At 40.5% G+C, this 24644-nt stretch overlaps 1 protein-coding gene across 1 annotated transcript in view; it reads right to left on the reverse strand.

Moving 5' to 3' along the window:
• The window catches only part of TRIT1 (tRNA isopentenyltransferase 1), a 1178366-nt gene that overhangs the window by 173144 nt on the left and 980578 nt on the right, over positions 1-24644 (reverse strand). The window contains exon 10 of the mRNA XM_044084772.1: positions 10295-10404. Within this exon, the coding sequence (XP_043940707.1) occupies positions 10295-10404 (110 nt within the window). The remainder of the gene's footprint in view (positions 1-10294; positions 10405-24644) is intronic.

The raw sequence follows: 24644 nt of genomic DNA on the forward strand, positions 1-24644 counted from the left end.
CGGCCTGTCTCTGTCTTTATCTTTGCATTTTTTCAGAGTGTCCATAGCTGAGTGGCTTACTGATGACATATCTGGATAATTAAACCGAATACCAAAATATTTAGAAGCGTAAATATACCGATGACGAATAGTTCGTTGTTTATATAAGTCACAAAACCGACAGCGAGGTACGTCATGGTCAGGGCCTAGGCAAGGAATACAGTATGAATGAAAATCTTTATGAGGTATTTGCTTTCCACAAGAAATACAATTATTGATTTTTACTGACATCGGTTTAGAGCAAGAAAAAGTTTCCCCAACGGGGTACTTAGTTTTAGTTGAAGACTTTGGTTCTAAAACTTGAAAACAAAAATTTCAGGAGTCGGCCGACCGGCACTTGCGAACTGCTTCTGCTTTGGGCACCACATGGCAAGAAAGACTGATGTAATGGCGTCGGCTGCATGCTTTATACCCCTGACTACCTGACATCATGGAAGATGAGACAGCAACCGACGCAGGACCCAAGACTTTGATAATCAGGCTGACTGAGAGCTACAGCAAGCAGATAGCTCAAATGTGAAGGCTGCAACAGGGAAACACGAAGAACATCGGCTGAGCACAGTTTTGCAAAAGTGCTTTTCAATGAAAAAGCACTATCACGAAACTCAAGTAAAAAAAAAAACACCTAACAACATTAAAAAAAAAAAAACAGTAATCATGTTTACACAAGGAGGCCCCCCTGCATCCCCCCTACTTTTATATTCTCACTCTGAGATCGCACTACAGTGGGGAAAAGGGAATATTTCATTATCCCCACTGTGCCATTATCTCAGCAACATTTTCTCATTTTATTTTATTTTTTTAAGTACAGTTTCTCAAAATGCTTTTTTCTGTGAAAAAGCACATTCGCGAAATTGTGCTTGGTTGTTTCCGATTCATTGAAACCTGTCATTGAGCATTATTCCTAGACACACACACACACATATATATATATATATATATATATATATATATACACACACACACACACACACACACACATACACACACACATGCACACCAACTCTGAGGTCTCACAACGGTGGAGAAAAAAAACAAACTTCACAGTCAGCAAAAGTAATTTTAGCAAACAGCCCTTGCTGAAATTACATTTGATGACGCAATGTGCTCCCATAGAAATACCTGGGAATTACCCTAGATCAACCCCTTACTTTCCCCACTCATACTGACAATATTAATAATAAAGTTTTCACCCAGTTAAAACTCTGTTACAGAATTTCCCATCTACTATTTCCTACTGCACATAAATCCATAGCCAAAATCATTCTTCTACCAAAACTAGAATATGGACTTCCATTACTAACCTTCCACTCTGCCTGTAATACCCAAAGGTTACAAAACTGAAAGTAGAATTGCCAGATTTGCCCTTCTAGCAGACCTCAAAACACATTACTGCTCTAATGTGGCTTCCAGTGAATCAAATATAAATATGTCTACTTTCTATCTATCTTATTGTGCAAAATACTTCAAGTGGGCTGCTGCCAAACTTCTAAAAGAAAACTTCCCATCAGAGAACAGACATATTCATTGAGACGTAACCAAGACAACACCATACTACTTAACAACCCCCCTTTCAAAACTGTAAAATGTGAATGTTTCTAAACTTGATACACTTTTGTGGAATAAACTCCCTTCTGAAATCAAGTCCCAGAATTTCTTGCTTGGATTCAAGGCATCACTTTCTAAACATCTATTTAGTGGATCTGAATATAACGGATTTAGTGATAACGGATTACAAACAAGTAACTCATAACTTAACAAATATAGCACTGCAATCACGCCTTTCTACGTTATTTTTTCCATTGTTAGATATTTATTTTGAATGCATTTTATTTGTTTTAGTAAACAAAGCTCTGATTTTAGCTTTACTGCTCAATGTATATACTTTTTCATAATTATGTGTCCAATAAATCTCTCATTTTTCCTTGTAACATACACTTTTAACTACGTAACCCAACCTTTGTGTCGAGGTCATTGCTGAAAAGCATCTTCAGACCATCCCACCTACCTGGTTAACAAACATAAATAAATAAATAAATATATGGAAGAGAAAGGCAGGATTGTAATGAGGGGAGGACAAAAAAATGTGACGGCAGAACCAGAAAAAGTAGATGCAGAAGATGATCCATGGGAGGAGAAGAAATGTAACATCTGTCCTGAGGAGGCTGCCTGAATGACATCTGACCTTTAAGTCCAAAGCTGGGATGTATTGTTGATCAATAGTCAGGCCTGCCTCTGACCCACATGCTACCAAGTAAGATATCGGCATGGACAAACTTTCTTTAGCATGACTATTAGCCAGGAGAAGTTCGCAGCTGCCACCTTGAATGTCAGAGCAGACTAGAGCCACAAGTATAAGCCTGAGAAAAGTTGCTTTGAAGAGAGGAAAATATGACCACAGTAGGGAAAGCAAGCATATTATGGCTCTCTTGGTGGTCAAAACATTGAAATGACCATCTGAGAAGATATGTCTTTGTCTCTTAAGAAAAAAAAAATAATGTGTTCATGATGGAAAACCTTCCTGGGAAAAGAAAGGAAATTTTTGCGTCATCCATAATGGCTAGTCTCTTTTTCAGCAGAAGAAAGAAGAGAATTTTGAGTGTAACAGTTTATTCCCTTGCACAAAAGGATGCCATATACTGCAAATAATGTCTGCAAAGCCTATTTAATCATGCCCAACCAAATGAATGGGATTCCAGTCAGATAGTTTTAGATAGATGGCAGAGATCATCACATACCCCCATGCAGGCTGGTAAAGCCTGATGCAAGCCTTAAATAGGATAACTCATTGTGAGGTCATCAAATCTTGGAAATGAGTTACAGTTCTTTTGTCGGAAGCTTGCTTATCAGCTTAATGTGATCAAACTGGCCTAGTGCAAGTGGCCTGCAATTGAACAAAGAAAGAGCTGTTGCGATATAAAAACAATTCATGTAGAGAATAGCTTATTGTTGAAACTGTAAATGCAATGAAACACCTCAGCTGGTAAAATAAGGAAAAGACTGCATGAAGGATGAGGATCACCATATTTTATATTACATTTACTTAATGGGAGAAGAAAATACTCCCGTCTAGTCTGCCTTTTTAAGTGCCTTAACATTCGACCTCCTTTACATCCTTATCTTCTTTATCGTTTTACCAGCTGTCCCTTGCCTCGTAAATGCTTATGTGGATTCTTTCTCCCTTGCTCATTCTGGTATTCCATTCCATGTATGTATTTCAGAGCTCTAGGTCATGGTTAATTTCTGCAATCTTCTGCATGTTCTGCCTTCTCCCTTCTCTGTCTTTCCTATTCAGAATCACCCCTTCACATTTGCCTGACACGATCTTATGCATCAATATCATGCCTGTCTTATCAGGTTTCAAGTGAGAACAGCTGTAACTCCTCTAGCCTCTGAGCCATATTTCTCAACTGTCCAGATCTTTACTTCATATTTTTGGGCTGTTCCTCATAAAATTTGTGGTTTTCTGACAAATCACTGACGACTGAAGTCAGTAAGCAATAACATAATATTTGTGTTTCAGACTTCACATTCTTTAGAAAATGCATGTAACACAAATCCTGTAATTCTTGCAAATTTCTAGGTTTTTAACAGCAATATTTAAAATGTGTCTGTGTTTTTGGGCCTTTGCCCCCACATTATTTTAGGCTTTATTCAGATATTTTGCACTAACAGTTTGAGAGGTATGCGCTGATCATATTCCCTCTCCCTCATCTCATATATCTTTAGGTACATAGATAGTTACTAGGAATGCATTCCATGAAACCATTAAAGAGCTTAGCCCAAATTTCCAATTGTCCCAAAGTACTGTCTTGTTAAGTAACTTGCTCAAGGAAACATAGTATGCAAATTAAGACTGAGGGAATCAAACCCTGTACCACAGGAAGCAGCTAAATAAAAGCTCATAGCCTTAGTTCTCTGCACTAACTCCAGGCAAAATCCCTTTATGGGAGTCAAGCCCTGCAATGTCTGATTTGTAACCCACCACCTACACAATAAGCACTACATAGCCAATAGCTTTCCTCTGAATTCAGTATATGACTTCCAAACTGCACACAATACTCAAAGTGTGATCTGACCAAGGCCATATAGAGTAGAAATATTAATTATTTATTTTTGGAATTATTCCCCCTATGGATGCACCCTAACATTCTATTTGCTGTTCTCACTATCTTCTCAATATCGGCCCAGTTGTACAGTACAGGTGTGATCATTAACCCCAGATCCTTTTCCTCCTCTGCTGCCAGCAGTTCCATTCCTACTTCATACCATGGTTGCTTGGAATTGCAATACTTTTCATTCTCTTACAATGAACCTCAACTGTTGTCTTTCTCTCAATTTTTTCAACCTTTTCAAATCCTTTTCAAGGCTATTTCCCCATATGGCCCAGTGGTTAAGGTGTTTGCCTCACATGCATAAGGTGCAAGGTTTGATTCTCTCCTCTCCTAAAAGCTTGTTCATTAAAAAGATATAACTTTTACCTCACGAAGAGGATCCTAGCCATAAACACATGCCCTACATGGACAGACTCAAACTCTGGCTTTTCTCTGTCTCATATCGTCTATTAAGAAGTGATCTCTGCTTGACTTACAAAGCCATGTCTGACCTAGCCCAGTTAGAAATGTTACACCTAATGAAATCCCAATCCCTCTGCACCACATGCTCCAGGGACCTCAACCTCATTACTACAGTCAACAGAACATGCTGGAGGGACAGGTTCATAACCCAGAGACTGCCCATGCTCTGCAATAGACTTCCCATACATGTCAAGCAGAGCACCTCACTGGTCCTTTTCAAGAGAAATCTTGATCAGTGGATGGGAAATAGAAAGTTCACCCTGGGGATCACTCCAGTGGCTCTACTTGATCGAGGCACTTGGAACTAACAGTGGCATGATGCCAGGGCACTTCTATGGGCTAGGCTTGTAAAGGCTTCAGGGCCGTTGGCCTAGTACAGACCTATGAACCTTCACTGCTGCATGTCTTTTTAGTATTGACAACAAAGAATGTGTTCTACAAACCAAAGGAAGGGTAGTTGTCCTTGCAAAACCAAACAACAAACCAAGGAAATGCAAGGTACACACTTTGTCTCCAGTCTCTTTAAACATAACACAGGCCACAATGTGGCACTGTAGGCAGACGTGTTAAGAAATAAAAAAGTTTTATTAAAAATTGAGTTGAGCATTTTCGTCCAGTATAAGTTGTGTACTTAATCAGAACTGATTTAACAATGAGAATACATTTATTAAATATTCACAACGTTGATCACATGACCCAGTCCAACATATAAGAAACATTTCTATGCACATAGTAATAAAATAGTTAAAAAACATTTTTTAAATGCCACTAGATTTATCTTAAAAACAATAACTTAATAATAAGGAATTATAACAAACCATCATGAAATTCTGAAAAAATATAATTGAAATAGGATAAAACCGTTACTACTGTTTTCAATCTTAATTAACAAAGTACTCTTCAACATCACTAACCTTCCTAGAACACTGATGATATGGTTATCCTTCAATCCGATCCCTCATATTCAACTATATAAATTCAGCTTCAATCTGACTTCCACTCCATTAATTATTGGCTAAACAACCATAAGATACACAAATCACTCCAAAATAAAAGGAAAATAAATGGAACCTCACAAAAGCTGATAAAAATTTAAAAATCTCAATATCCACATCTCAATGGTACCCCAACTGAAACAACAATGTTGTTGTTTAAATACCTAGGTTTATGTCTTGACCAGCCACTTAACTTCCATAGCCACATTGAAAACACCAGGAAAAAGATCAACTCTCCTTTATTCTGGTCATTTTTATTTTTATTTATTTATTTTTATTTATATTTAACATTTGTTAACCGGGAAAGTCCCACTTGGAATGAGGCCAATTTTCAGTGGAGGCCCGGGGAGAAATGCTCCAGATGCATGTCTTTGCACATGCATGGAACATATATCCCTTATTCTCGAGACCAGCTAGGGCTGCACTAGTCAAATGAGATCTCTTTGCTTAACTTGAATACAGGCTCCCCAGCAAAGCCACAGTCTCTAAAAAAAAAGGCCACACTACAGTTCACCAAAAACAAAATGTACCAATTAATTTTCAATTTCTCCCCCTCAGGAACACCACTGCAACACCCTCCTTAAAGCCTTCACGTAGAGATTTGACCTACTCCTAGAGTCTCATCTTTTCAGACTACATATAGATGCCTTCCTGCCTATTGCTGTCAAACTCCACAATAAACCACCCATACATCCCAAATGACTCACTCCAGACCCCAAAACCAAACTGTACTGTACCGATCACTTCTTATCCATTCTTGCACCCAAACTTTGCTAGTCCCCTTACTGTACACACCTAACAGAAAGCTCATATTTCCCCACTTTCAGAGCATCGCTCAAAAGGCACCTCAATCAAAATTTTTTATTTATTTATTTGACATTTGTTAACCGGATTGGTCCAGCTGGGCAGGAGCCCGTCTTCAGTGGAGACCCGAGGAGAAAAGCTCCAATTACAAAAACAATTAGGATAACATAGGTAACAGAACATAGAAAGTACCATAACCAATTATAACTCTATAACATATTAATACAAATTATGATTCAAACATATTCAAATTACAGCAGGAGGGTTTTCTCAAAGAAATGAGTATATGAACCCCTAATGTGTTTTTTTTATATACAAAAACAAGTTATATACAAGTGATCAAATAAGAGATATACAAGTGAATCAGAATTAATTGCATAGGCTTTCTAGGAAGGTATAGGTGCTTTCAGGAGTTCAGAGGAAAGGAGCACCATTTGTATAAAGGGGACATATCAGGAAGGTTCTAAGCAGAGACATGATTTAGTGTTGAGAAGATGTTTGAGTTCCTTTTTAAAGTGTGCAGGGTGTATGATGGAGTGGATGTTCAGAGGATGTTTGTTCCAAGTGGGGGCTATAGAGCAGTTATATTGCAGTTTGCCTGTGTTCTTCTTTGGATGGTCTACATTCAGAAGTTGTTGGTTAGAGGTGCGGAGGTTTCTAGAAGGGGTATAGGTAGATACAAGAGTAGTGAGAGCTGGACAGGATGAAGACCTGTATAGAATGGAGTGAATAACTTGAAATTGAGAAAGTAGCAGTAGTTGAGGGAATTCGAACCATTGTAATGAGTTCAGGGCAAGGCAGTGATGGGAGTTGTAGGGGGAGTTAGTAATGAATCTTGCAATTTTATGGTAAGTTTGTTGCAGTTTGTTCATGGTAGTAGCTTGTATATTGGTTAGTATTGGGGCTGCGTAGAAAGGTGTGGACAGGAGGAAGGACCGAGCTAGGGAGAGTCTAGCATTTGGAGTAAGAAATCTTTTGTTCTGATAGAGCAAGCCAAGTTTCTGGTGTGTTTTTTTTATTCCTTCCAGTAAGTGTAAGTTAAATTTGAGCTCATCATCTATAATGATGCCTAACAGTTTAGCGTGTGGTTTAGGTTTTATGATTGTGTTGTTAGAGGATGTTATGGTAAATGTAGATTTGTGACTGGAAAAAGAGCGAGGGAGAAAGAGCAGGAGCTTGGTCTTCTTAGGGTTAAGGATAAGCAGATTGTCAGATAGCCATTTCTCTGTGGACAGAAAGGAGTTTTGAGTAAGGGTGAGAAGGTCTGTGATACTACTGGAGATTGAGATGAGTGTAGAGTCGTCTGCATATTGTATAAGAGAAGATTGTCTGCAAGAAGTGAATAGTTCATTTGTAAAGATATTAAATAAGAGGGGACCAAAGATAGAGCCTTGTGGAACACCTTTTGGAACAGATATAAAGGGAGAGCAGGAGGAGAGCCATTTGACAGATTGCTGCCTACCTGAGAGATAGCTGGAGAACCAGGCAAGGGGGGAAAGAAGACAGGTTGAGGTTAGATAATTTTGAAAGTATTATAGGGTGAAAGACTGTGTCAAAGGCTTTGGAAAGGTCACGGAAGAGGCAGGATATTAGCTGATTGTTATCAAGGGCATTGGCTATGGTAAGAGTGAAAGAGAGGAGGGCGGTGGATGTGCTGTGGTGGGGACGGAAACTATGCTGAGTGGGAGTGAGAAGGTTGTGTTGGAGGAGATGGTTGAGAAGTTGTGAATGTATGCATTTTTCGAGCAACTTGGGGATGGGAGAAAGAATAGCAATGGGACAATAGTTAGATGGATCAGTGGAGTTGCCACCTTTATGCAGTGGGATAATATAGAAGGATTTCCAGATAGTAGGAACTGTAACCTCTTGTATAGATCTGTTAATAAGAATGGATATAGGATAGGCTATAGATTCAGCAGTAAGTTTGAGAAATGTAGGAGGTAGGTTAGTGGTAGAGGGAAAGTATGGTTGAAGCTTAAGAAGAAGGGATTTGATGTAGGAAGTTGACACAGGTTTAAATAAGAAGAGATTCTGCCTATGAGAGTTGTTGGTAGTAGTGATAGTTTCAGCATTAGTATATGAGGGTGTAAGGTTTTGGATAGTGTCAACAAAGTGTTTGTTGTGTAGGGTAGCAATTTCAGGAGGAGATTTGTTGGGGAAGGGTGAGGGGCAAGAAGGCTTGCCAGGGTAAAGTATTTTGTTAAGAGTAGTCCAGAAGTTGCGCGGGTTGGACCAGTTGTCCAGTTGAGGAGAGTCGTAGTAAGAGGTCTTTTCTTTGGTGACCAATTTCTTAACTAGGTTACGTAATGTTTTGTATTTAAGTAGATGGGGAGTATGCCTGGTTTTAAGCCATAATTTCCAGGTGCTATTCCTGGTATGCATTAGTGTCTAGTATCTTTAGAGAGCCATGGAGCATGGTTTGATTTAATTCTGATTTTCCTGGAGGGAGCAAGGGAATTAAAGGTATCTAGGAAAATATTGTTGAATTTAATGATAGCATCATCAAAAGGGATATGTTTAAGAATGGACCAATCAATATTGCATAGCATGGAATTAAACTGGGTGTTATTGAAAATCTGACTGCAAGTACTTTTCCACTGGATACATCCTCACCTAATCGTTTCTACTTCTACCCCCTGTTTTCATCAACTGCTTATCTCCCGTATTTACTACTAAAATTAATTCACATTTGTTTTTCCTTCTCTGCTAATATTTTCTCATTGTTTCAATGGTCTGCTGAACTCTATACTTTCTGTGATTACTCCATGTTTGTGAAATACATTTGTTTTATTTTTCTGATAATTTATTTACCAGGGCTATACTTAAAAATAGTCTATTGTGATCAGTGCAATACCCCAGTAAACCAACTAAATAAAATAAAAGACCGGGTTAGGAGGCTAAAGCAATTAATTCAGAGGCCATTTTTTCTGTTTTATAATGCAATGATTTTGGCTGAACTTCAGAATTTCTGGGTACATGCCTCTTTGTGGTTGGGAGGGGTCATGTCCCTGAAGGAAATGAGTTTTACCTGCTGCCAGTTAGAGTATGTAAGTATTCCTTGTACATTTTACTTGAAGGGCACACTCCATTAATCAAGTCTTAACCTCCCTGTGGTTGACATAAACACAGGGAGAGATGCCAGCCAGAAATACTAGAAATGTATGACTGACATTAATAAGTGTGATCATGAAACAGTGCTTGATGAGGTACAAATACTAACATTGAAACTGCAGCATCTGATAATTCCTCTGTGCAATGACTGCACTGTGGACAGTGTGAGCATGACCAGTAGCCCCGGCACATGAGAAAACAACCACAGAGCATGGAAGTGAGAAGTGAACACCTGCTTGACCAGGGGAGGACAGTTTATGTCCCACTGCTAAAGTATGTTCTGATGGTGTGCATATCACAGGTGTATGAAACTGGGCATCTGTACTGGACTCAACAGAACTGGTTTTGCACTGGAATAGGCCAGAAGGTGAAAGACTGCAGATGCAGTGTAAAACTCTCCTATGCCCTGTCCCCAGAACCACATGATTAGGACCTCAGTCCTTGGCTCTTACCTTTCCCTATCAATATCTGTTGAGAAGAGGGGAGGAATAAATAGACCCATCATGGAACAAGATTCGGTGATCACTGTGAGAAAAGTTTTCAGAAATAATGATATAAAATAACACTGCTGACATTTACTGCGGAATGAGCAACAGATATTTAGTCACTGTACATAATGAAAGCAATGTATGAGCTTTACTAATAATCATTAAAGTACACCAATAGTGTCGGACACAATCTCAAACACATTTGTACCTCACTACACAGTTGGTGAATGATTTAAAACACAAAAAAGGATGTTAAAGATGGATTCAGTAGTGCTTTTACCTTGATAACACTGTTGATAATGCTCAGCGCTGGAGCAAGTACTTTCAGCTCCCACTGTGAGACATCTGTAGCATCTAGTTCGTATACAGCTGGTATGTTGGCACCTGGCCCTGAAACACAAACAGTACAACATCAGATAATTATAAAGTGCCACAAAACTGCACACATCACAAAAACAGCATGGTACACTAAGTCACACTCCACATCAGATGCAACTTTCGGTCTGAATTTCATTTGCTGAATGGTTTAAAGCATGACCCCAGCTGTATATGCTGACTCATTATTCCATACAGCAGAAGCAGTATGCATTAGTTTTTGATAGGCACTTTTGTGAATTTTTTATGTATGACAATGTCTCTAATCACCTAAGGTCAATGTTGGGGAACTCGCACTTCCCTATGATTCAGTGATCTCAACACTGATTATATTTGTAATGCAGCTGCATAACTTCATTTTTCACAGAAATGGAGCTGTTGAATTATGCTGCAAATATTTGGTGTTCGTTGCCATAAGGAGTTTGAAAATCTATCTTCAGTGATAATGACATGGAAACTTTAGGAATACCTACTTACATACTTCTGGTTACTACAAAGTCTTACTGCAGCCAAAGTATACTTTTTCAGGACAGATCCATGGATACAAATAAACTAGTAAATGGTCACAATGGATATAACAGGCAGAAAAACATACAGCTACTCCAGGTACAGTAACATCTTGCAAAAGCTACTCTGAACAAAGTAAATTGATGAAGTGCACTGTTTACAAATGCCTGTTACACTGTTTTAAAGCAAGGAATGCTGAGAAGCATGCTTTCCTATTTGAAACCACAGAATATGCATAAAAGTACATAAATTCCAGTGCTGACAATGGTAGGGGATACAAGGGCTAACAGCTATGAAAATATGTTAAGTAAATTGTATATACTAAGCTGTTTTCTCCATTTGTTGTAATATTCACTTATAGTTACTGTGCAGAATCACTGATTCATCATTGGCTCAAAACAAAAAAATAGTATCTGTAAAACATTTTTCTTTGTCAAAATGCAATGTTTCTTAGCATGCCAAACCCAACTACATTTTTAATACCAGAACACTGTTACAATAGTTACTAACTTTTTAGATGATGTGAAGTTACTTAATATATAGAAGCACAAAATGATACTTGTCAGAGAAAATTCTGTAGGCGCAGGTTAGGAAATGACTAATGTGATTGGACAAAGAAAGTACAGTTGTGTACACTTACCATAAATGTAGATGTTCGAGTGTATTCACTGTTGCAGTCATTACATTTGGGTTATCTGCTTGCAGTTAGCCTTCAGTCGGCCTGATTAACAAAGTCTTGGTTCCTGCGGCGGTTGTTGTACCTTCTTCCATGACGTCAGGTCGCCAGGGGTATAAAACATGCAGCTGACGCCATTACATCAGTTTTTCTTGCCCAAGATGTCAGGTGCCCCCCTAATGGGAAGCAATTAAATATAAAAGTACAAAGATATACCTCCAACAAAAAAGCAAATATACCAAAAGGCTTTTAAGTATAGTAAAGGAAAGTAGAGGTATAGCCAAAAGAATTTAGGGGGCTGGAGGGAGGGTAACCAAGACTGCAATACTGAATACATTTGAACATCTACATTTATGGTAAGTGTACAGAACTGTACTATGTTCATCGTGTTTCACTGTTGCAGTCATTACATTTGGGTAGATTCCCAAAGCTATGGTTGGGAGGAGGAATTTAGAAAGCATTAGGGCCAGCTATAAGGCCCTGCAAGACTGCAGTGGCAAAGCCAGCTCTGGATTTAGAGAAAATTGACAAATGATAATGCTTGGTGAAAGTATGTACAGAACTCCAGGTAGCAGCTTCTAGGATGTCCCTGTTAGGGACGCCTCCAAGAAAGGCTGTGGAGGTAGATGCGGCCCTGGTGGAGTGAGGTCTGATCCCCTGGGGGATAGGTTTTCCATGGTGCTTATAGCAGAAATGAATGCAATGGCTTATCCATTTAGAAATGGTTTGTTTTGAAATAGCCTTCCCCTCTGCCCGTGCAGCAAATGCCACCAGCAATTGTTTAGATTTCCTTTGAGGTTTAATCCTGTCCAAGTAGAATCTATGTTGTCTGTGCACATCTAAGGAATGCAGTATCCGTTCCCCTTTATTCTGTGGATTGGGAAAGAAGGTTGGCAAATGAATGGACTGATTAAGAACCACACTGGATACCACCTTGGGCATGAAGAATGGATTGGTTCTGAGGGACACCCTGTCCGCATGAAAGATGATGAAATGATCCACTGCCATAAGGGCCTGTAATTCAGATTCCCTTCTAGCTGAAGTGATTGCTAAATGGAAAGCTGTTTTCCAAGAAAAAAAAATTAAGTCTGCATTAGCAGCTGGCTGGAAAGGAGGTAGAGTGAGTTTCTCCAAGACAAAGTTAAGGTCCCAGGCTGGAGTTGGAGCTCTCCTGGGTGGTCTCAAATTTTTGGCCCCTCTGAGGAACTGCTTGAGCAGTGGATGAAAGAAGAGGGGAGGTTCTGTGTTATAATGAGCTGAAATGGCTGAGGCATGGATTTAATGGAGGAAAAAGACAGGCCCTTGTGAAGCATCTCAGTTAAGTATTGTAAAATCTGAGGTAAATTGGGTGCTGCTGTGCTCATCCCTTGAGAATCTTTTCCATTTTTCAGCATAAGATTTTCTAGTACTAGGCCTCCTTGCCTCTAAAATGATATCCATCACAGGTTTGCTGAGGGATGGTAAAGGTGAGATTAAGTAATTAGCCAGGCTGTAAGGTTCAGTGTTAGAAGTTGAGTGTGCAGAATCTGGAGTCTGAGGCAGGTGCCATGGAGATAACCATGACACACTGCGCAGGAGAGGGTACCAGTGTTGGCGCGGCCAGTATGGAGCAATCAAAATCATCCTTGGTTTGCCCTGTTTGATTTTTAGTAGTACATTGTAGAGCAGTGACAGAGGGGGGAAGGAAAATACTGATAGGTTTTTCCAGCTGAAGGACAGAGCATCCACTTTTTGTTTGTGGGGAGTCCTTGTGCAAAATTTGTCCAATTGATGATTCTGGGGAGATGCAAACAGGTCTATATCTGGGCTCCCCCATTTGCTTGTCAACATGTTGAAAATCCTTGGTTCCAGTTTCCACTCGTGTGGGTCCATGAGGTTTCTGCTTAGTCCGTCTGTCAGTGTATTTAATTTTCCTGGCAGGAATTGAGCTTGTAGGTGCACTTGGCAGCTCAAGGCTGTGTTCCACAATGCCAAGGCTAGTCTGCAGAGGGGGTAAGAATGTGTACCCTCCTGCCTGTTTATGTACCACATAACAGTGGTATTGTCAGTCTTTACCATTAGTTGTCCTGGAAGAATGTGGTCCTTGAAGGCTGTCAGAGCATTCTGTAGAGCAAACATTTCTTTTTGATTGATATGCAGGTGCATTTGACTTGGGTTCCATTTTCCCTGAATGCACTTCCCTGCCAGGTAAGCCCCCCATGCATAGTCTGATGCATCTGTTGTTAGGGTTTGGGTGGCAGGCGGTGGTGTGAAAGGTAGTCCCTTGCTTTGGTGGCAGGCCTCTGCTCAACAAAGGAACTCTAGGTGTAGACAAGGTATGATAGGAATCATTGTTTCTAGGTCTTGAGAATGTTGACACCATAGGCTTTTTAGATACACTGTAGTTTCCTCATATGCAGTCTTGCATATGGAATTAGAAGAATGCAGGAAGCCATGAACCCCAAGGCTTGCAGTATTCAGATAGCAGGATTTTTGTGGCCTCTTGTTTGAAGTAGGTTGTCAAATGAATTTGTTTCTCTGGCGTGAGGTAAGCCATCTGGGAAGTTGTATTCAAGCTTGCTCCCAGGAATATAATTTGTTGACAGGGTACCAGGTGTGATTTCTTTTCGTTTATGGTGTACCCCAGACAAGTTATAACCTTTTTTACAAAGGCCAGATGATTCAAAAGTATTTCCTGGCTTTCTGCCTGAATTAGACAATCGTCCAGGTATGGGTATATTTGAATATTTCTTTGCCTGAAAAATGAAATAACTGAGCTAGGCACTTCGTGAATACCCAGGGCACAGTAGATAAGTCAAAGGGCAGTGCAGAGAACTGATAGTGGGTGTAGCCTGCTTTGAAGCATAGGTATCTTCTGCAAGATTCCCTGATTGGGATGTGCAGGTATGCTTCCTTTAAATCTAGTGTTGCCAACCAGGCATCTTTGCCTAGCATAGGAAGTAATTGGTGAAGAGTCAGCATCTTGAATTTTGGAATCTCCAAAAAGGTGTTTAGAGTAGATAGGTCCAGGATAGGACACCATGAATTGTCTTTTCTGTCTACCAGGAAAAGTCTCGAGTATAAACCTTGTCCCTTTTCCTCTTCTGGTACCAGTTGAATAGCCCCCATGCTTAAGAGAGAAAGTACTTGTTTGTGGGCCTCTGCCCACTGATTTGGGGGTAGGTTCAGCTACCCACTTGGTGTTGGCAATGTGTGGAAGTGAAATCTGTATCCCTGGGACACTATATTTAAAACCCATTTGTCCTGGGTAATGAGTTCCCAATTCTTTGCATGAAGAGCAATCTTTCCCCCCAAAGGGGCAGTCAGTTGATAAGTGCTTGGAAATTTTAAAAGGAAGTCATTGAGACAGTTTACCATAGTGGGGAGTCTTATTATTTCCAGATTTGGAAGTGGAGTCCCCCCACTTCTTAGTTCTGTGAGTCTCCTGGGACTGAAACCTGGGGGGTTTGCTGTATCTGGGTTTGGCTTGAGAAGACCTGGAAGGGGCTGGACAGGACCAATTCTTAGAGGGCCAGTGCCTACTAAATCTAGGAGGCTAAACTTGTAAAAAATCTTTAACAGTTTGCATAGATTTAGCTTTATCTTCCATCTTTTTAAGAACTTCCTCAGTCTTGTTGCCAAACAGGCAGTTCTGCTTTAAAGGAGCATCCAACAATTTAGCTTTAACATGATCAGGCAAAGATTGCTCCTTAAGCCAAGCATGCCTTTTGAGCACAGAGCCAGTAACAGCAGCCCTGCAAGAGGCCTCTAATGAATCAAAACCACATTACAAAGTATGTTTTCCAACTTGTTCAGCAGAATGCATTAAATCCTGTAATTCTTTATTTTCCACACAGTCAGGAATCAACATCATTTTCTGTTTAAGCAGTCCAATAACATGTTGCTGATACTTTAACATTTGAAACTGGCAGTTTAAAGCCCTAATGGCCAAGGTTGCAGAAGTGTAAATCTTCTTACCCCATCTATCCAGCACCCTGGAGTCTCTATAAGAAGGGGTAGGATTTTTAGCAGTAGAAGCCTTAATGCCCTTGGGCCCCTGTGAAATAGTCTCTGGATCTGCAATAGGATTTTGAAAAGGAACTTGTGGGACTCAGGGACCCTGTAGTATCTGTCAGGTTTTCTGGGAGCAGGAAGCAGGCAATCAGGGGTCAAACTATACTGAGGTAGGAGAAGGAAATCCCAAAGCCTCTTTTTTGAATTAGAAAAATCCTGGCTTTCCCAGTGGAAATGCTCCCTTTAGAGTATGTAAGGTTTCCCCAAAAGAAAAATCCTCAGGAGGGGAAGCAGAGGGAATAGAGTCCTCTGCATCAGAATCTTCATAAGCAGGTAAGGGCAAATCCAGATCATCAGAAAAAACAGAATCCTGATCAGAAGATTCATAATCCACTTCAGTCCTAGGCCTCTTAGAAGGGGGGGGGGGGGGGTTAGCTACGCCTGATTAGAGTTATTAGATCTTCAGCCATTCTTATCATTTGTTTTTTAGGCATAGAGACCTCAGAGTCAGTTTTTTAGACATGGATTGAGATTTAGGCCTAAGTAAAGAATGAGGCATCGATTTAATATGCACGTCCGTAGGCCTGAATACATTCTCAGAAGCCAGTGCCCGCACAGCGGCTCCAGACCCATCCAAGGTAGAGACATCTGTGGGTTCCATAGTTGAAGCATCTCGTGACATAACGGACTCCATTTGGGTCTTAGTAGAAGCCTGCGAATCAGAAGTAGCAGGTATCAGGGGCTGCAAAAGTGCCTCACTGAGTACCGGCAAACTGGCGACTGACTTAGGAGAAGCTTCGTCGACAGTTTTGGACCTCGGCGGCCTGTCTCTGTCTTTATCTTTGCATTTTTTCGGAATCCCGGTAGTCGGATGGTTAACCAACGACATTTCTGGATAATTAAACCGAGCACCGAAATATTTAGAGGCGAAAATATACTGACGATGGATAGTGCGCTGATTAAATAAAGCATAAAACCAACAGCAAGGTATGTCGTGGTCAGGGCCTAGGCAAGGAATACAATACGAATGAAAATCTTTATGAGGTATTTGCTTTCCACAAGTAATGCAATTATTAACTTTTACTGACATCGGTAAGGAGCAAGAAAAAGTTTCCCCAATGGGGTACTTAGCTTTAGTTGAAGACTTTGGTTCTGAAACTTGAAAACAAAAATTTCAGGAGTCGGCCGACCAGCACTTGTGAACTGATTCTGCTTCGGGCACCACAAGACAAGAAAAACTGATGTAATGGTGTCGGCTTCATGTTTTATACCCCTGACAACCTGACGTCATGAAAGAAGGGACAGCAACCGACACAGGACCCAAGACTTTGTTAATCAGGCCGACTGAGGGCTACCTGCAAGCAGATAACCCAAATGTAATGACTCTGGTCTTCGGTAATCAGAGGTTCAATGTTTTGAAATTTCAATATTTAGAAGGGGACCTGTTAAGATGTGTTGCATTTATTTGATTTTCGATAGAGCAATACAAAGGAGCAAAGCACACAAGGAGTGCTTTGCTGACCAGTTCTACCCATTTAAGCATACACTTCATGTTTATTTTACTGTGGTATAGGCAATTCATCAAAATCCATCAGACTTATTAAAAACAATTAATCATGAGGTTAAATATCAACATTCTATGGTCAGCTCATAATAAACATCTGCTATAGACAAGTACAACACTGGTATAATATGCTCAGTGAGGGGAAATCTGATGTGTTTCTTTTTGTTCCTTGGTAATGGCATAACATCACTGACACATCTAAAAATTTTAAATATCCAAGAACCCCCCATGCAAATGTCAAAACTGGGCAGTCCTTTATTTAAATTATATATCTTTCTCTAATTCTTAAGGTCTGCTGCTCAATGGACAAATACAACGGAGTCAAAAGATTATATTCACTAAGGCATACTATTAATAATTTCATACATGGCAACAGTGTGACCTAAATTTTATTCAATAAAAATCACTCTGATGCAGACTCCACATGCAGACATTCTTGACTTCATTTCCAAATGTCTACAGGCACAAGTAGAAGACAAACTTCTCACTTCAGAGTTTACAAGCTTGGAAACACAAGTCAATCAGTAATCAAAAACTGAAACAGAATCATAGTGTCTTGCAAGTAGCTGACATCTCACTTAGATTCTCTCTCCCTTACTTCTACTGCTTGCAAGAAGAGGACCTGGCACCCCATTGATAGTGAATAGGATAAAATCATACACTGGAAAATGAATGAACGAATAAAAGGAAATACAGGACTAATAAAAAGAAGGAAAACCAACACTGTTTCAACAATTCACCATCACCATAGGAGGGGATGTAGTAGAATGAGAAATTAATAAAAATGGCACTAAAAAAACAGAACACATTAAAAAAAATAACAGACCATGCAGTCTTCTCCCATCTGTTTTGAAGTCTTCATGTAATCTTCACCTGTAACATGTCACCAACATTGATCCCCCTAGCAGTTGCAAGGTGGTGGCTGAGCTATTAAACAGAACACAGTATGTAGTTCTAAGTTTCTTTCTCTCTAATATAAGAACCTTAACATTATTTTTCTTGCTGCAAGCTGCCCGACAACCATTTCTGTTGATTTGAAAAAAAAATACTATGATGACAGTCTGAAGTATATTAATAATGAAGTACAATATTTATATAATGCTGAAAGCCTGTGACCTGAATGGGAGGATGCAAATACAATGGGTACAGTGTAACTGTCATCCCGCATGTAATTTCTGCGGTGCATCACTGCCGATTCTAGGAGAATTCACAAAGTAACATTTTCTGCAGAAAATTCTGTATTAGAAAATTTACATTAAAAACTGAGAGTGAGAAAAAATGGTTGCATTAATCTAATGAGCACACCCAAATACACAAGTTTTGACAACAGATATAGTTACAATGGCCTCAACTGTGTTGCCTTTTGTGTACAGTATGCATGTCCTCCCTTTGCACTATTCTTACAACACTTATTGCATTAAAAACATTAAACAATCATAAAACAACAAACATAATAGTTAAAGCAATTTCTAAAATACTTAATTCTGAAATGGAATACTGGAAAAAGCATAATTCAAAATAAAAAAATGGTAAAAACAAAAACACGTAGAAGCTTCGGTAGAGAATTACAATATTGTAACTACAACTATAAGCAATCTAAAACGTTTCTACATTTATCCCGGGGATCATGTTAGTCGCCCTGCTAGACAGGGACCCAGTGAAGTAAATATTATGGGAAAAAATTTCCAGGGAATTTTTATGGCTAGGCTTGCACAGGCCTTAGGGTCGATAGCCTAGTACCAACCTATGAACCTATAATCTTTAATAAAATGTTGAGTCACTTGTCTTAATTCCCATATTTCTTATTCTTTGTTGGTTATTTCAACTAACAATTGTCTATGATCTTGTTAATTTTGTAGTTTCTTATGCAGCCTCTGTACAGCTGGGTGAGAAATTTAAAAATATTGAACAAAAGCAATATGCCGCTCTTTTACTGCATTGTTGGTATATGGTTTGGCATTATGCACAGCTTAAAAATAACCTCAGAATTCATGAGGAGACAAAGCTTTACTTCTTCACTGATGTAGGGATTACCAAGAAACGTACCCTTAAAGTGTGCCAGCAATACACCATCTTCTGTAACTGAATCCTGCATGACCAACACCTCTTATGCCCTTGTCCTTGACAGCAATAGGAATATAGGCGATGGTAATAAACATTTTAATATTTCAGGTAAATTCTACAATATTGTTTTATGTACTAGTGTAACCATACTCTTGAACTCTGAGTCAAATTTGTTGTGCAAAATATAAGCAACATCTTCAAATTAACACACTGAAATTAGGATCTCATGGTGTCCACAGCAGCCTTCCCAATGTCTGTGATAATAGCACCTAGATATGAATTAGGCAAAGTTTTTCCATCAAAACACTGCACATTGCTTCTGTTCCTTCTTGTAAGGGAGGATTCAGACATCAAACACTTATGCCATCTGGTCTGCCATGAATAATGTACAGCTATGTATATGATGGGGACTTATTCTGAATGTACTATCAGTATAAAGAGTGCAGCAGTTTGAGAAAAATGCAGGTTATTATCTGTTGTGAACAACAAAAAAGTACAGTTTTGTACCTACCATAAATGTAGATGTTCGAAGATCCACATTGCTGCAGTCCTTACTTATGGGTAGTCCGCTGTCCTCGGTCGGCCCGAATACCAAAGTATTAGGCTGACGTCGGTCATGGGCGCCTAGATCTGACATCAGAGCGTCAGGGTATAAAGGTGCATGACCGACGTCATATCCTCAGTCTTTTCTTGCCCCAGATGTCAGAAGGCCAAACCAGAAAGGCCACAGCCAAAAACAGAATACCTCCCAAAAACATGCCCAACAACAACCATCACCTAAAGCATAGCACCAAGTCAAACTACAGAGGGGAAGGAGGGAGGGTAATCTGGACTGCAGCAATCTGGATCTTCAACATCTACATTTATGGTAGGTACAAAACTGTACTATGTTCTTCATCTCACATTGCTGCAGTCCTTACTTATGGGTAGAATCCCAAAGCAACGGGAAAGGGAGGATGGTAAAAATCATAAAGCATTAGGGGCCGCTAAAATGCCCTGTAAAATTGCAGTGGCAAATCCAGCCCTAGACTTAGAATAAAGAGGAAGGTGGTAATGTTTAGAAAAGGTATGCACTGAACTCCAAGTAGCTGCCTCCAAAATGTCTTTTGTAGCTACCCCCCCTTATAAAGGCCGTAGAAGTAGCAGTAGCCCTAGTGGAATGAGGCCTGATTCCAGCAGGAATCTCCTTACCATGATGGGAATAACAGAAAGAAATACAAAACCCAATCCATTTAGAAATAGTTTGTTTTGAAACAGGTTTACCCTGTGAACCCAAAGCAAAAGAAACAAACAATTGCTGAGACTGTCTGAACTCCTTGGTTCTGCTCAAATAATAATGCAACTGCCTGTGAATATCCAAAGTATGCAAAATTTTCTCCCCTTTATTTTGGGGGTTTGCATAATAAGTAGGCAAATGAATAGTTTGATTTAAGGCCACACTAGAAACCACTTTAGGCATAAAGGAAGGATTAGTACGCAAAGATACCCTATCCTTATGAAAAATCAGGAAAGGCTCCACTGCCATGAGGGCCTGTAATTCAGAAACCCTTCTTGCAGAGGTAATGGCCAACAAAAAAGCAGTTTTCCATGATAAATACTTTAACTCGGCAGTAGCTGCAGGCTCAAAAGGTTGTAGAGTAAGTTTTTCCAACACAAAGTTGAGATCCCAAGCAGGAGTAGGAGCTCTACATGGGGGTCTTATATTCTTTGCCCCTCTAAGAAATTGCTTAAACCAAGGATGAGAGAATAAAGGAGGGTCACAATCATAGTGAGCAGAAATGGCTGCAGCATGGACCTTTATTGAGGAGAAAGACAAACCCTTGTCCAATAATTCAGTAAGATATTGAAGAGCAACACTTAAATCAGGTTTGGAGACATCAAAGTCCTTTCCTTTGCTCCAAATAAAAAATCTCCTCCATTTATCAGCGTAAACTTTCCTGGTACTAGGCCTCCTGGCCTCCAAAATAACATTCAAAACTTGTTGTGGAAGCTGAGACCCTCCAGAGTCTAAAACAGAATATGCCAGGCTGTTAGATGCAGAGACTGAATCTTGACATTGAGGAAGTGACTGTCCTCTTGTGACAAAAGGTGCGGAATCAAAGGCAGAGGCCACGGAGGTTCTCGTACTAAACTCCTCAGTAGTGGGTACCAGTGTTGTCGAGGCCAATCCGGTGCTATCAAAATCATGGTTGGCTTGTCTTGTCTGGCCTTCAAAAGTACCTTGGGAAGAAGAGGCAGAGGTGGAAAGGCATATACATGCAGATTGTTCCAACTGAAAGATAGAGCGCCCACCTTCCAAGCTGTGTGATGAAACATTTTTGTGCAAAACTTTGGCAACTGGTAATTTAGTGGAGAAGCGAACAGATCTATGTCTGGAGTTCCCCATAACACTGTCAACTGTTGAAATACATGAGGATCCAATTTCCACTCGTGAGGATCCACTATTTGTCTGCTCAATACATCTGCTAAGGAGTTCTGTGCTCCTGGTAGAAACCTTGCCTGAAGATTGAGGTGTAGATTGAGAGCAGTTTCCCACAGAATCATCGCTTGCCTGCAAAGAGGGTAAGAATGGGTTCCCCTGCTTGTTGATGTACCACATGACAGTAGTGTTGTCTGTTTGAATCAACACCTGTCCTGGACAAGTAAATCTTTGAAAGCCATCAATGCAAACTGGACTGCTAACATTTCCTTCAAGTTGATATGCAAATGTTGGAGTTTGACAGGCCACGTGTTTTGCACCCATTTTCCATTGAGGTGTGCTCCCCAAGCCTTGTCCGAGGCATCTGTCGTTAGAATCTGACTCGCCTCTGGCGGGTCACACAGAGTCCCTTGTTTAGGTGACATTCCTGAGCCCACCACAAATCTCCTTCTGAATGCAAGGTATTATCTGAATGACAGTGTCTAGATCTTGGCAGTGCTGTGTCCACACATTTTTGAGATACCATTGAAGCTTCCTCATATGCAATTTGGCATTGGGAAGCACCAGAATACAAGATGCCATGAACCCCAAGGCTTGAAGGACTGTCCTTGCAGTCAGCCTGGACCGTAGAGACATTTGCTGGAAATAAAGAGAAAAGCTTCTTTGTTTGTCCGGGGTCAAAAAAGCCATCTGGGAAGCTGTATTCAGTCTCACACCCAGAAAGCACATGTCCTGAGAGGGTACTAGACTGGACTTTGTTTCGTTCACAGAATACCCTAGGCATCTTAACACTGCCATCACATACTGTAGATGATGAAGAAGTTCGTCCTTTTCTTGTGCAATAATCAGACAGTCGTCCAAATAAGGATAAATCTGTATTCCTCTTAGTCTGAAAATGCTATCACTGGAGCCAGAACCTTTGTGAACACTCTGGGCAGTAGATAAGCCAAAGGGCAATGCAGAGAACTGATAATGTAAATTTCCAGCCAAAACGCAGGTACCTCCTGCAACTGGGCCTGATAGGAACATGAAGGTAAGCCTCTTTGAGATCCAGAGTAACCATCCAGTGATCTTTTCCCAACAGAGGTAAAAGCTGTTGTAAAGTCAGCATCTTGAACTTTGGAATGTCCAGGTAAGTGTTGAGGATAAATAAATCCAAAATTGGTCTCCACGTGTTTCCTTTCTTTGGAACTAGAAACAGGCGAGAATAAAATCCTAGGCCCACTTCTGACAGAGGAACTGGCTGTATAGCTCCTATTTGAAGAAGTAAAGAAATTTGTCTGTGAGCCTCTATCCTTTGCCGAGGAGGGATGTCTGGCATGCCTTTGAAAGGAGGCATGGTATGGAAATAGAACTTGTAACCTCGGTTTATAATGTCCAATACTCATTTGTCCTGGGTGACTAAATGCCAATTTTGCTTGAAAAGAGCCAACTTTCCTCCCAAAGGAGCTGCCAGGCAAGAGGAATCTGGCAGCTGAAAATGCAGGTCATTGGGCCTGTTTACGAAAGGACTGGCCCCTGCCCTCACCAGCAGATTGAGCAGGCGAACTCCATTGTCTCGGCCTGAAGGTACTCTGAGCTCTGCCCCTACCACGCCTAGATCTACCCCTAGACTGAGAATCAGAAGAAGGGTACGTCCACCCCTTAGTAGGCCAATTTCTACTAAACTTTGGAGGTTGCACCTGCAAAAAATCTTTAACAGTCTGCATAGACTTAGCCTTGTCTTCCATTTTCTTTAAGACTGACTCCACAGGAGGACCAAACAAAACTTCAGACTGCAAAGGGGCATCCAGAATTCTAGACTTAACATGCTCAGACAAATTCTGATCCTTAAGCCAGGCATGCCTATGAATAACTGAACCAGTGGCAGCCACCCTAGAAGAAGCCTGTAAAGCATCAAAACCACATTGCAAAGAGTGCTTACCCACCTGTTCAGAAACATGCACTAAATCCTGCAATTCTTTACACTCTATGCCCTCTGCCAAAGCATCCACTTTAGATCTTAGCTGAGAAAGGAGGAAATTCTGATACTTCAACATATGAAACTGGCAGTTCAAAGCTCTCATTGCTAAAGTAGAAGAGGTATACACCTTCTTACCCCATCTATCCAAAGCTCTAGCTTCCTTATCCAGAGGAACCGGATTCTTAACAACAGAGGCTCTAACACCCTTAGGCCCCTGACTAATAGTTTCTGGGTCCGCCCTAGGACTCTTATACAGATATTTATGAGCCTCAGGCACCCTGTAATACCTGTCCGGTTTAACTGGGGCAGGAGGCACAGAGTCTGGATTAAGGGAAGCTTCCGAGAAAACATCTGAAACAACATCCAAAACCGGAGGTATAGCGAAGAGTCTATGCTGTGGTAAAAACAAGAACTCCCTAAGCCTCTTCCGGGAATCAGAGTAATCCTGTCCCTCCCACTTAAAATGCTCCATCATGGAATGGAGAGTTTCTGAAAATGAAAAATCCTCTGGAGGAGAAGCAGAAGGAGTGGAATCCTCTGCATCAGAATCAGAATAAGGAGGGAAATCTTGAATGTCCTCAGTAGAAGACTCTGAATCATCTGAGGCCTGCTCCAAACTTTCCAACTCTGGCTCCATCCTGGGCCTCTTATCAGGAGGGGGCATAGAACCTCTAATTAAAGTAATCAAATCCTCTGCCATTTTAAGCATGTGCTTTTTAGGCACAGACCCTGAAGAACCAGAACTGACACCAGAGGAAGGCAAAACAGACCTGCCCTTAGAAGGAGCCTTAGAAACAGTAGCAGAAGGCCTAACCACCTTAGGCATAGAAGGGAGAATAGTAACCTGAGAGGCCCCTTCAGCCTGGCCTGCCTCCTGAGAGGCCACATCTTGTAAAATCAAAGTTTCCCCCTGGGACTCAACAGAAACTTCAGCCGGATCCACCTGTTCAGCTGTAGCCTCTAAAGGTCCGGCGTCCGTAACGGACGAATCATCCTGCCTAGGCTTTAAAGATTTGTCTTTGCTTCTTAGTAGAAGCAGGCGCCGGAACATCCGACGGCATATTATAGT

This window comes from Protopterus annectens, chromosome 1.part1 (genome assembly GCF_019279795.1).
Source record: "Protopterus annectens isolate FY-2018-M chromosome 1.part1, PAN1.0, whole genome shotgun sequence".
Lineage (NCBI taxonomy): Eukaryota > Metazoa > Chordata > Ceratodontiformes > Protopteridae > Protopterus > Protopterus annectens.